Raw genomic sequence first — 14501 nt, forward strand, 5'->3', positions numbered from 1 at the left:
CATCAATCTGCTATTTTCCTTATGCTAGGCTGCTCCTTGCTTGAACTGGATATAAACCCTATATTCAGGCATCTTTTCATGGTGGTTAGATTTTCACCATTTAGCTAAAGCCATGCTGCTAAAAACTAAGCAATCCAGTCTCAAAACCTATTTTCTTAAATTTCTATTCCCAGAAATTTCATTAACTATTAATGTACAATCAATTAATTTTTTTGGAATCAGCAGTTTGAGGAGGCTATAAAGCCATCTTCTCTCACATTATTGCAAAGGTAGGTCTTTGGGATAACAGATCCAATTTAGCTATACTTGGTAAATGCGGATTAGCAAACAACCCTCCTTTGTTTCACATTTCTCAAACACAGCTGAATATTAGTTGATTCTGTACTTTGAGTGTAAGTGATCCGATCCCAATGAAGCAGAACAAATTGCTGCACATGACCCAGGAATGCCCCTGTCAACTGTTGCTCAAAATACCCAATAGTTTTAGCTCCAGGACAATCTCCCACTCGAGCGAATACAACAGATATCATTTGGATGCATATTATTCAGCCCTATCCTCAGCTGAAAAATGAAAACTGGGCTTTATGTTACACAAAACTCAAATGGTCACTTTCCACCTGAAAAACTAAATCAACTTTCAATACTGAATCTCAAACACGAGTTTCACCAAACTCTAAATCACATTTGTAAGAAAACTATAGCGCCATTGAGAGCGAGGAGGGACCGATAGAAAGGTAGACTGGCGAGAGCAATGGGGAAGAGGGGGTGGGGTGGGGAATTGGCGGAATGGGAGAAGCCTGCTGCTATGTGCAGCGGCTGGCAGTAGATACTGTAGAACTGTTCAGTACTTTTGTAACTTTGTCAGCGCCAACACGTCAGGACACTTGTGTACTGCCTAGGTTGTATGCAAAACAAATCATTTCACTGTACTTGGGTACATGTGACAATAAAGTATCATTCATTCAAAAACGCATAAACATATCACTCCCTCATTCACAAAAGATAATCAGCTATTGCGGCAGAGATGACCAGCACCATATCCAGATAGTCCATTCCTATCTTCGCTGATTTAGCCACCAGTTTACTTTTCCCCTGCCTTTCCCTGCCCTTCAATTTTTTCATCTCCTTTCACCATTTCACATTTTTACCCTCAGCTCCCATTTCTCTCAGTCCATCTCCTCTCCCACAAAACACCTCCCATCCATGGTGGAGAAATATTAAAATGACATTGTGTGACTTTAAAATGGGGACTAAATTACATCTGCATATCCACATCCAATTAGCTCAACACACTAAGTTCCTTCACCTAAAGACTTGCACAATCAACTGCGATGCTATTCTTGTACTCATTCCACTGAAAGCTGCCTAACTATTTCCAAAGATGGGCACAAAATGCTGGAGTAACTCAGCGGGACAGGCATCTCTGGAAAGAAGGAATGGGTGACATTTCGGGTCTCGACACAAAACGTCACCCATTCCTTCTCTCCAGAGATGCTGCCTGAAGAAGGGTCTCGACCCAAAACGTCACCCATTCCTTCTCCCCAGAGATGCTGCCTGTCCCGCTGAGTTATTCCAGCTTTTTGTGTCTATCTTCGGTTTTAAACCAGCATCTGCAGTTCCTTCTTACACATAACTATTTCCACGATGAACGCCATCATGGAATACAATATTATCTTGGACAGGTAACTCTGATGAGTTTAAACATTAACCTCATAATTCACCGCAACTTGTTTTCATCCATCTCTGGTAAAACAGTCCAGTCCACCACGGGTTCTGACCTACCCACCATCTAAGGGATTTACAGGGGTCGCTGTCTCAAAAAAGCAGCCAGCATCATCAGAGATCAACACCACCCTGGTTACATTAATTTCACCTCTGCCATCAGGAGAAAGGGACAGGAGCCTCAAAACTGTAACATTCAGGTTCAGGAACAGCATTTTCCCAACAGCCAAAGATAGACAAAATGCTGGAGCAACTCAGCGGGACAGGCAGCATCTCTGGAGAGAAGGAATGGGTGATATTTTGTGTCGAGGCCCTTCTTCAGACTGAAATTCATGGGAAAGGGAACGAGAGATGTAGACAATGATGTCAAGAAATATAGAACAAATAAATGAAAGATATGCAAAAAAGTAACAATGATAAAGGAAACAGGCAACTGTTCGATGATTGGATGATCAGCCATGATCATATTGAATGGCGGTGCAGGCTCGAAGGGTCGAATGGCCTACTCCTGCACCTACTTTGTATGTTTCTATGTTTGCTAGGTGAGAACGAAAAGCTGGTGTGACTTGGTTGGGGGAAGGGATGGAGAGAGAGGGAATGCAGGGGATTCTTGAAGTTAGAGAAATCAATATTCATACCACTGGGTTGCAAGTTGCCCAAGCAAAATATGATGCTGTTCCTCCAATTCACGTTTGGCCTCACTCTGACAATGGAGGATGCCTAGGACAGAAAGGTCAGTGTGGGAATGGGAATTAGTATTTAGCAACCAAGAGATCAGGTGAGTCCAGGCGGACTGAGCGAAGGTGTTCAGTGAAACAATCACCCAGTGTACGTTTGGTCTCGCCGATGTACAAGAGTCCAAATCTTGAACATCAGATATAGTAGATGAGGTTGGAGGAGGTGCAAGTAAACCTCTGCATAACCCGAAAGGACTGGCGGGGTCGCTGGATGGAGTAGAGGGAGGAGGTATAGGGAGGGACAGGTGTTGCATCTCCTGCAGTTGCAGAAGGTACCTGGGAGGGGTTGGGAAGGGATGAGTTAACCAGAGTGTTGCGGAGGGAACGGTCTCTGCAGAAGGCCAAAAGGGGTTGAGATGGGAAGATGCAACTAGTGGTGGGATCCTGTTGGATGTGGCGAAAATGTCAGAGGATTATGTGTTGTATGCGACGGCTGATGGGGTAAAAGGCAGGGACTAGGGGGACGATGTACCAAAGGTGGAGCTCTCATGTCAAGCTTGATTGTGATGCAGGATCTTGGCTGTTATCAACTTAAATATGTCTAGCTGTTTCATCTTTCACCATGTATTATTTATTTTTAGCTGAGAATTTAATATTGCAAACTTGGCAGATGTAACCATGCGCTTGAAAATTAAGCTTCCAAGGAGACAAAGGGCACTTACATCAGATAGACATTATCAGATACTTCCATCAATTATCAAAGATAGATACAATAAGTTGTGACCCTTCTCGACCTGAAACTTCACCCATTCCTTCTCTCCAGAGATGCTGCCTGTCCCGCAGAGTTACTCCAGCATTTTGTGTCTTTCTTTGGTTTAAACCAGCATCTGCAGTTTCTTCCTATGCATTCCACCGATTATTATCCTGTCAAGTTGATGCAATCCTCACTGTAATCAAACATGCCACAATAAACCAGCCATGCTGGTGAAGAGATTTCACAAAAGTGCCTTCAAGAAGTAGACTTTTAAAATATTGTATTTTAACAATAATTTTAATGTAGCTAATTATTCTGTAATGGTTGCACTTAGTAATTACAGTACAACATTGCTTTGCTGTGATGGTGAATCTATTTTCAAATTTCAAACGTGCATCTATCAATTCCTGCCAATTTCAAGGTGCCAAAATGGATTTGGGCCTGAGCTAAAGAGCTTAACATGTAATTATGTAGATATGCAGTGTGTAATTAAAATGAAAATATTCAGTGTAGCATTGAACAGTATTTTTTATATTCTGACATTTAAGCAGCATTATTTTCATAAATGCGATGCAAACTGTATTTTGTTCTCTTAAATGCATTTTAAAGAACGACACCATGATAATCATCTAATTTCTTTAATCTGCTGAAATCAAAAGGAATCTAGTAATCAGATGTTAAAATCACATGAAATGTAAACAATTTTGGTTAAATATATTTCAGTATTCTTGATAAAATCCAAATCTAAAAATCAATGACAGGAAATAGGAAATTGCTCAATTATTAAACAGTTGGTCTGCATACACAGACATTGTTTTCTCCACCCTTCACCATCCTCAGTAGCCCAAAATATTTGACCTTCAATTATTCATGGCTGTGATGATAGACTGAAGTTAAATGATCCCAGTTTCTCGGTCTAGAAATGTTGGCTGACCTGCTTTGTACTTACGCATTTTTATTTTTTATGTTTACACAAGATATTTAAGAATGCAGACCTACAGCTTGGTCGTCTTAAAACAAGATTAAAAGGAGAACAAAGACAGGGAGGTTCAGGGAGGCAATTTCACATCTTGGAACTTCAGCAAGCTAAGGCACAATCACAGAATGACTGATGCAAATTCAAGTAGTACAGTTTTAGAACCAAAGCCTGTAGTACAAGAGGGCCATATAACTATTTCCCTACCAAGGTTGATATCCATCCCATAATAGGAAAATAATAGCTTGAGAAGCCAACAGTTTTTCACAAGTGTTCTGAGCAAGAGAAAGCATCCTCATTCTCTCAATTTAATAATTGCAGACCCAATAGTTCTCGCTTCCAAGCACTTAATTTTTTTTAAATGTTGCAATAACATCTTGTTTCCTGATTTGACATTGAAAATCTGGAGTTTGCTAAATATATTTGCAAAACACGAACCTGTCGTTCACGTTGAAGTACTGAACCACTGGATGGCGCCAGCAATGGCTGTCTCACCAACAGTCTGTCTGTCCCTTCCTTCTTTGTTGTTTTATAGTATGTGTTAAATTATGTTTTAATGTTCTTTAGCTTGTTTTATGTGGTGGGTGGGAAACTTAAAAAAACATCTCTCACCTCGACAGAGATACGAATTTTTTCCGTATCGCATCTCTGTCCGCACTGCGGCCTAACATCGAGGAGTTGGCGGCCTCTGCTGGAGACCGACTTCGGGAGCTCCAACCGCGGGAGCCTGCGGACTCACCATCGTGGAGCTCGCGATCCATGTCTGGGATCGACCTCTGAGCTCCAACTGTGGTGTCTGCGGACTTTGGAGCTCACGGTCCCTAGTTAGAGACGGACTTCGGGAGATCCAAACCGCAGGGGTTTCAATCGCCCCGACTGTAGAAGGTTCGACTGTCCGGACCGCGGGAGAATAAAGAGGGAAAAAGATTAGACTTTATTGCCTTCCATCACAGTGAGGCATGTGGGGAGTCCACTGTGGTGGATGTTTATGTTAAATATTATGTAGTTGTGTGTCTTGTCACTTATTTTTAGTATAGTTGGATAGTAAATCAAATATCACTGTACATTAATTGCTACACGTGACAATAAAAGACCTTTGAAACCTTTGACATACTAGAGTTCATTTTTAAATTGCGGCACAGAAATGGGAAAATGTAATTCTTTACTTAAATTCAGTCATAACATAAATCCATTCAGTCCACCCAAACAGATAGATGAGTGGATATCAGAGGCAGAAAAAGCCATTAGAGACATCTTTGATGAAAAACAGAAAATAAATAATTGAATTCTAGGGAGAGTACCAAAATAACTGTGCGGCAAGTGAGCAGATAAAAAAAAAGGGTATGAAGATATCACAGCCTGGTCATGCCATTTTTTCTTAAAGCACAAGATATTAGACTGATTGAGAAAAAAAAACTAGACAATAAACCTCCTGCAGTGCCCTAAAGGCTATAAACCTGCAAAGGTTTTAGATATGATCTCTTAAAGAAATGCAAAATTATACATTTGTGTAACAAATTCAGAGCATACTTCAAATTTAAGCAATAATTATAACTACTGGATTTACAAGTATTTCATAAAATTCTAAAAACCCCAATCTAAATTCTACAAAACATTGTTAGTAACTGTCAAGTACTTAAACTCAGGTCAGATTGAACATTTCCAGAACTTTGTAATTGCAATAACTTCTGTGGAAGTGCCCATATCTTTTAAAAGCTGGATACACATTTCCAGTAAACGATTTGTAGTTTTTTTTTTTTTTTTTTTTTTTTTTATCAACTGCTCCCAAATAAAGTGGAAATGCTGATGTAGATATCTAGAAAAAAGCATTCGGCCCTTCGATACACCCAGGTTCCATATCATGGGATCAAACGTATCCTGCCTTCTCTCCATACCCCCTGATCCCCTTAGCAGGCCACATCTAACTCCCTCTTTTTTTTTAACTTTACCCTCTATCAGCTGCTCCAAAAAAAGTTTTCTCATCTCGGTTGAAAATTTCCCCTTTATCCTTAAGCTGATGTCTGCCTGGAGAAGGTGTTTTTGGTTCCTAGTATTAGTAACCATCATGATTAACACTGCACATGAAGGTTGAAATTACACATCCTATTTTACATAAACGATGATTCCCTTAGAAGATATTCAATCTCAAAGCAGTGAGAGTCACGAAAAGCATGTTGGAAGAGGAGAGTTATACCACTTAAAGTAACAGATACTGAAATCTTTATCTAGTGGCCAAGATTTTGCAAAGTACTCAATTAATTTAAAGATGTTACTAACTGCAAATATCATTAGCAAAGTCAAATCATCAAGAACGATGTTGCTGTACTAAGGGATAGCCAAGTCTATCCCTCATTGCTGGCAGCTGATGGGAAGCGGCTGCAAAAGGACAGCACCACTGGGGGGGGGGGGGGGGGGGGGGAGTAGTTCCTTTCACAGCATGTGGCGAGTCTGGCCCGGGTCAGTACGGGCAGGAGCTTTGAGAAAGAGGGGGTCGGGGATCTGCCAGCAACTCGATCACTTCTGTGCCAGTGCTCTTGAGCTGGTCCCTACATTGAAAGACATGGACCAGGAAGTGAATGCCATGCAGTGTCACTCAAAATTAACGGTTGCCCGGGTGCCAATGGCCACCTAACGTCCCGCCAGGCAACCGAAAGGTTGTGTCATTTTGCCTGGCTTGGCAAGCACCCAGGACACTGTCTCTCACTCTGTCACTCCCTGTCTGCGCTCGCCATCCGTATCCGGGTCACTGCTCTCCGCTCATCCCCCGGCACGGCTGGCCGCCTTGCACATGCGCACTGCTACGGCCAGCACATCCTCCCCCTGCACATGCGCACAACCACGGCCAGCACATCATTGGCCGCTCTGCATATGCGCACCGCCACGGCAACTGGTCGGCGCTGGACACTTTTTCCCTCACTTTGAATTGTGGAAGATCTGGCCATCATTGCTGTCCGGTCGCCGCCTCGCCGCGACTGCTGAAAACCAACACAGAATCACTTCCTGGAGCTGGAGTAACTCCCTGGAATAACTCTTGCTTCTGGTTTCCTGGTCCTCCAAAAATATTCTAAATGGAATTTAAACTGTAGGTGGTGGAGGGTCCATCACCAAACTCCAAACTGAACAAAACAGCCTATTGCATTTTATCTGTTTATTTATTGTGTATATATATGGTCTATGGTATATAAACACACTGAACTTTTATCTCCTGTTCTGTATTATGTATATATATTTTGTTGTGCTGCAGCAAGCAAGAATTTCATTGTCCTATCTGGGACACATGACAATAAAATTCTCTTGACTCGGACTTAAGCAAAAAAGGGGTTCTTGGGGAAAAAAGAGCTACCTTAAATTTAGTTGCGTCAGGTTTGGTAACTATGCAAGGGTGAAGACAATTCCATGCTTTAATTGTGCGGGAGAACTCCATGAAGCAGCCAGCCAATATGGATAGAAGAAATTGGGTGATGTTTCGGGTAGAGACCCTTCTTTAGACTCCCTCTGGTTTTAGTGTTTTTAGTTTAATTTAAAGATACAGCGTGGAAACAAGCCCTTCGGCCCACGCCGATCACCCGTACACTAGTTCTAACTCACACATTAGCGACGTAAGTCAAGAGTCAAGAGTGTTTTATTCTCACTTCCCAGTTAGATCAATGAAATCCTTACTTGCAGCAGCACAACAATAGACATTAGACCATAGATGCAGGAGTAGGCCATTCGGCCCTTCGAGCCAGCACCGCCATTCAATGTAATCATGGCTGATCATCCGCAATCAGTACCCCGTTCCTGTCGTCTCCCCATATCCTCCGACTCCGCTATCTTTAAGAGCCCTATCTGGCTCTTGTTTCCTGCCTGCCAACCAATTTTCTATTCATGTCAGCACTCTACCCCCAATACCATGTGCCCTAATTTTGCCCACTAATCTCCTATGTGGGACCTTATCAAATGCTGTCTGAAAATCCAGGTACACTACATCCACTGGCTCTCCTTTGTCCATTTTCCTAGTTGCACCCTCAGAAAATTCCAGAAGATTAGTCAAGCATGATTTCCCCTTCATAAATCCATGCTGACTCGGACCGATCCTGTTACTGCTATCCAAATGTGCTGCTATTTCATCTTTTCTAATTGACTCCAGCACCTTCCCCACCACCGATGTCAGGCTAACTGGTCTATAATTCTCTGTTTTGTCTCTCCCGCCTTTCTTAAAATGTGGATAACATTAGCTACCCTCCAATCCACAGGAACTGATCCTGAGTCTATAGAACATTGGAAAATTATCACCAATGCATCCACGATTTCTAGAGCCACTTCCTTAAGTACCCTGGGATGCAGACCATCAGGCCCTGGGGATTTATCAGCCTTCAGTCCCATCAATCTACCCAACACCATTTCCTGCCTAATGTGGATTTCCTTCAGTTCCTCTGTCACCCCAGATCCTCTGGCCACTATTATATCAGGAAGGCTGTTTGTGTCCTCCTCAGAATATGTACACATAGTACTCTGTAAACAATGTTATAAACGAGTAAACAAAACGGTGTATATTTTTATATAAATATATAACTATCTGTGTGTGTGTGTGTGTGTGTGTGTGTGTGTGTGTGTGTGTGTGTGTGTGTGTGTGTGTGTGTGTGTGTGTGTGTGTAATATACATATATACCCACACACGATTTCCCTCCTGGGATTAATAAAGTTCTATCTTATAGTATCGTGTGTGTAGGAAGGAACTGCAGATGCTGGTTTAAACTGAAGATAGACACAAAAAGATGAGGAGTAACTCAACAGGTCAGACAGAATCTCTGGACAAAAGGAAAATATTAAATTTTGGGTTTTGTTTGAAAAAGGTTCCTGCACACCTTTGGAATGTGGAAGGAAATAAGAGCACCCAGAGAAAATCCATGTGATCAACGGTAAAAGGAGCAAACTCTATACAGACAGCACCCATATTCAGGATCAATTCCGGGTCTCTGGCACTTTTAGACAGCAACTTTATGGCCAATGTACTGCCCAATAGCCCTGAACTGAATTAAAACATACAGTAGCTGTAAGGGGGACATAGCGTCACTTGGAGATTTAAGACCGAAATGGATATTTTCAATTCTTTGGTAACCAAAGTTATCAACGTATAATTTTTGTGTGTTCGAAAACAAAATATAGTGGCACAGATGGTAGACTTGCTGCCTCGCACGCCAGAGATCTGTGTTCAATCGTGTCCTCGGGCACTGTCTGTGTTGAATTTGCACATTCTCCCTGCAAGCATGTGGATTTCTTCCCACATCCCAAAGACGCATTGGCTTTGTAGGTTAACTTGGCTCTGTAAAATTGCCCCTAATGTGTAGGGAGTGGATGAGAAAAGTGGCATAACAGAAGTGTGAATGGGTAGACAAGAATGCTGGAGAAACTCAGATTCGAGGCAGCATCTATGATAACGAAATAGGGACGTTTCGGGTGAGAGTGCTGATGTGAGCCACTGGGACATCAGGAAAGAAAGAGGTTATTGCTGGGAAGGGGAAGCGCAGGGCTGAAATTGGAGGGTACCGTGGGGTGCTGAAGCGAGGTGCTGCTCTCCAATTACGGTGGGCCTCACTCTGGCCATGGAAGAGGCCCAGGACAGAAAGGTCGGATTCGGAATTGATGGGGAGGTTGAAGTGCTGAGCCACTGGGACATCAGGTTGGTTATTGCGAAGCGCGCGGAGGTGTTGGGCGAAGCGATCTCCAAGCCTGCGCTTGGTATCACCGAGGTTGATCATATGCTGAATAATCCAACCACATATGTTTGGAAGTGGACAGAAATAACAGAAATTGCATTCATTGCAATGTGTAAAGAGTTGAGATACTGTATTATAATTTTGCTGTATGTCATTGTGGTATGTATCATGTCTTAATTGTTGAAAATGTTTAATTTGTGACTTTGAGACAGAAATAATACGTGAATGCTTCATTGAGCATAATTCTGATTGTTAACTACGCACTTCGTCCGAGCACATTATCACACGCGTTTTGCAAGCCGTCTTAAATGACCACCTAAACTGTCATTTGGCAACTTAAAAAGCTGCCAAGGTTGCCCGGCTGTTAACAGAGAAAAAAAGTGAGAGCCCTGCATGTCCTGCTCCCGGCGGCAGATGGAATTTAAGGACCGGCGGCCGCTCGCAGCCACCCGAGCTACTTCCCTCCCCGGCCACGATGCGGTGGTTCCGCGCCCGGAGTGCCGTAGCAGCAGTGAGTGAGGGAGTTGCTGGCATGATCCCCGACCCCCTCCTTCGCAACGCTCCTGTCCGTGCTGACCTGGGCCAGACTGCCCACATAATGTGAAAGAAACTCTCCCCCCAATTGATTCCTTGAACTAGTATTGTCGTTCAATAAGATCACAACCGATTCAACTTGTCCCGGTGTGCTCCCATTTTTCCCCACCATCCCTCCACCTGCTGTCACCCTCCATCCACCACCCATTCAGAATGGAGGATACCTGGATGCCTTGGGCAAATTGAATTGTAACTTTCCTTTATATTTTATTTTTTAGAGCGTGAGAAATTTCTGTGTCCCGCCAGCCTTTTTTCAAAATTTAGCAACTCAAAATGGGGGTGCGTCTTCATTGCCAGGAAATACTGTAGTTAAAATTAGGTTAAACATCTACTTTTGATCTAGACTCCATAAATAGAAGACTGAATGAAGATATTTTAGCAATTTGCTAATGTTAAATGTTCCAACAACTTAGGCTGGACTATGATAAATACAGTAGTAAAGCGTGCAGGTCAAGAAAATGTTGCATATTCTTTTTCTACATTTTCAATCTCGACATAGTCAAAGTATCACAATGACAGCAATAGATTTTAAAAACATCCTATTTTACACAATTTTGTAAAGCCCAAGTATGTGAATCTATACACGAAGGTAAGGTTGGAAAATGACAGTCATTAATGTGCTTTTCAAATCTACGTTACAATACAAAAGGTACAAAAATCTTTGACGCTCACCATTCCATTCTTTTTGTGATAGTAGCTGAGGACAGGGAAACGACCACCTTGGCGAAACGTAGCAACTTTTTTCAGAATCTCATCGTCAATTGATTTTGGCACCATGACAATGGGAGGATAGGACGGGCAGACATTGAAATCTTTGTTAACATAACTAAGACGCCATTCATCTGTCTGATGGAAGGAATGACAGTTATTTTAAATTTAATATGTTCCCTTACAAATTAAAGAATTGCAACATTAACAGACTATTTCAGGTTTCTGAAAGGTTTTACATTTTACACCAGCGATTTTTTGGAGAAGTAATGTTTGCAAAGAAACAGCTGTGCATACATGCAGAAAAATTAACATTGTTTATAGCTTCAAATGGTAAAAAGGTTTTTCCTGAACACAAATTTCTCAAAAATAATCTTTCTGGAGAAAAAGAGTCGAAGCAAACTTGGATCATCCAACCAAAAGAAAATCCTGTCCTATTCCCAAGATTATGCTTAAATTACAATAGAATATTTCTTTAAAATAGTCTTCATCAGCTCTTCTTAACAGCATGCTTGTGGCAAGCAAAGCAGTGTTAAAACGCTTTATGCTTTCAAGCAACACTAAAGGTTGACCTGTTTAAGGGAAATAAAACAACTATGTAGAAATATTCTCTTCCCATATTTGACAGCAAACATTTTATATCACAGCACCATTACCAGTGGTATGTGCAATTCAGCCATTTTTGGAACAACTGCTTTGCTTAAGCCAGGTAAATGTATGGTATGGTACTTCATTTGTAACATGTGAAAATCGCTTTTGTTTGTAGTACAGTACACGTAACACCATAGATAAGCACTGTACAAGAGTTGCCAGTTTGGTGGCATATTCAAGTCCCAGTTGTAAGTGCAGAGGCCTTGCAATAACTGTGAAGGCCCATTGTCCTGGCTGTGTTGCGGCGTCAGCCTGGCCAAGCATAGCTATGGTGTCCTCCGCCGCTGCTCCACACTGTAGGCCATATCCAGTCCACGTGTTTGGCCTCTTGGACCAGCTGAGCCTCAGGCAGCAGCAGGGCCTCCAGCTGTCCGCTCCACCATCGAGGCGGCACTACCTCCCGTAGCTTGTCTGTCCACTGGCCATCTAAGTGGGTCCGGGGTCTTCGATCCACAGTGGCGAGCCGGGTCACCAGGTGTGTTCTCAGTCCACGACACAGGTCCTCGATCTACAGTGGCCAGGCTGGGCCTACCGGGTGGATTTCGGTCTTCGACGCGGGTCCCCCATCCAAAGCGGGCAGGTCGGGCCTACCGGACAGTTCCCGGCGGGTGAGTCCCCTACCAGGAGGGAAGATCCGCCGACTGCAGTGGTCAAGTTCCCTGGACTCTGGCAGGCACGCTGCACCTTCCGCACGGGTCTGCTGTCTACAGGTCGCAACTCATGCCACGCGCACGGCTCCACAGGATATGTTGAAGTGACACAAAGTGCTGGAGTAACAGTGGAACAAGCCTGCAATTTGTGTCGTTTGTTTGTAAACCAGCATCTGCAGTTCCTGGTACCCAAATGTTGAAGTGATATTGAAACCTGGAAATGGGTTCCACCCGACAACTTCCTGGATATTTCCCCCAGTACATCATCCACTTCCTAACTTGCACACAAGCATGTCGTTGCCAATTACTTAAATGGAAGTATCCATGTTTTCGCTAGTATATCTGCTGCTCTCCTTACTTCAGCCCTCAATCATTTCCACATTCAGCCAATCATGGTCCATCAGCACATTCTTCAGACTCGCTAGCCAGCCCTTTCCTATGGTCAAACCACTGCCCTAATCTGCAAGAAACCCAAGAACTCAGTCCATCATGAATTTGGCAATTTTCATTTCTCACAACAGATCAGCAACATGTACTAGCTTCCCAATACATTTTCTTCTTCGTCTTGCGTTTGAGGCAACAGAGGCTATGTAACGCCTTCCAGGCACTTTAGCCCGTTCAATGTGCTGTTGTCGAGGGCCGTGAGGTCTACCCCTCCACCAGGGGACGGAGGACAGCGCAGTCGAAAATGACGTTCTGCTCTGTTTGCTGGTCTGCTCCACACACGCAGGCTGCTGATGAACTCAGCCTCCAGCGATGCATGTTGGCGTTGAACCGGCCGACCCCTGTACGGAGCCGGTTCAGGGCAACCCACTCTTTGCGGGGCAAGCTCGAGCCAGGTGGGGCTGTGGTGTTCGGTACAACAGTGAATTTGCGGAGGTCGTGAAGTCTGTTCCCGGCTGGTTCTCCATGCTCGTAGTCCTTGTGTGGTGAAACCGGAGCCACAGAGGGTCGCTGCGTTACGGGAGAAGGGGCAACGAGATGACAGGCGTTGAGGTTCCAGTTGCTGTGAGTCTTGGGCAAGGTGGTGCAAAGGATGTTTGGCATCCGATGGGGCCTTGCACACCAGCCTGTGGGTGAAGTACTCTCTGCGAAGCTTGGCGGTTGCGATACCTGCGAGCACTGGCAGAAGATCCGTTGGAATAGGGTCGTATGCCGCCGGTGATGATCCGCATGGTGTCGTTGAGGATGGCGTCTTGCTTGCCAGTATGAACGCTGTGGCACCATGCTGGGGCGGCGTACAGCGATGCTGGATACATTTTGAGATCTTTTGTCGAGAATTTTCTGTGATCTTTACCATCCAGCTCACAATTGCCTCAATCACAACGTACAAACCTAGATTAGCATAATTTGTTATGGCTTTACCCTGTGTATACAAAAATCCTTATTGTGGCCAGGAAATCTTCATTAGTGATAAATATTTCATAAACTGATTTTGTTTTTGCATGACACATTTACATGAAGGCCCAAGCAAAAAATAATCAAGAACATCTGTGAATAGCCACCTTCAGAAATTTATATAACATCACATGTGATTGAATGGACCATTTCTGTTCCCAAGAATCTAACAGCAATTCCAGTAATTTCAAATAGTTCAACAATCTTGCATTTTGCAATCAAAATGGTTGAAAACTAAAAACACATAAAATTCTACAACAAATGCATGTATTGAATATGTAACCTACTTTATTTTTGAAAGTGTGGACTCACCATTGCAGACAGCAAAGTGTACTCATGCTCTGGGAGGAAGGAGTGCCAGCCATCTTCTAAGACCTCAAACATAGGTCGATAAAAGAAAGGATACATTAACGTAGTGGAATCCAAAGTGGACAAAGCCTTAAAGGAAAACAAGGAAATAAAATTTACAAATTCAATTGACAAGACAATTCCATCATGTTTTTGCAACACCTGCATTCAGCAGATGTGTAAATGAGTCTACAATTGTAAATGCTTTTGTGACAATGCTGTATTTTTGTTTGATTAAATCAAATTGCAGTACACTAAACATAGAAACATAGAAATTAGGTGCAGGAGTAGGCCATTCGGCCCTTCGAGCCTGCACCGCCATTC

At 43.2% G+C, this 14501-nt stretch overlaps 1 protein-coding gene across 1 annotated transcript in view; it reads right to left on the reverse strand.

The window, feature by feature from the left end:
* The window catches only part of mtmr9 (myotubularin related protein 9), a 62477-nt gene that overhangs the window by 26864 nt on the left and 21112 nt on the right, over positions 1-14501 (reverse strand). The window contains exons 3-4 of the mRNA XM_055635522.1: positions 14142-14267; positions 11095-11268 (exon numbers count right to left, since the gene is read on the reverse strand). Of these exons, the coding sequence (XP_055491497.1) occupies positions 11095-11268; positions 14142-14267 (300 nt within the window). The remainder of the gene's footprint in view (positions 1-11094; positions 11269-14141; positions 14268-14501) is intronic.

This window comes from Leucoraja erinacea, chromosome 5, assembly GCF_028641065.1.
Source record: "Leucoraja erinacea ecotype New England chromosome 5, Leri_hhj_1, whole genome shotgun sequence".
Taxonomy (NCBI): Eukaryota; Metazoa; Chordata; class Chondrichthyes; order Rajiformes; family Rajidae; genus Leucoraja; species Leucoraja erinaceus.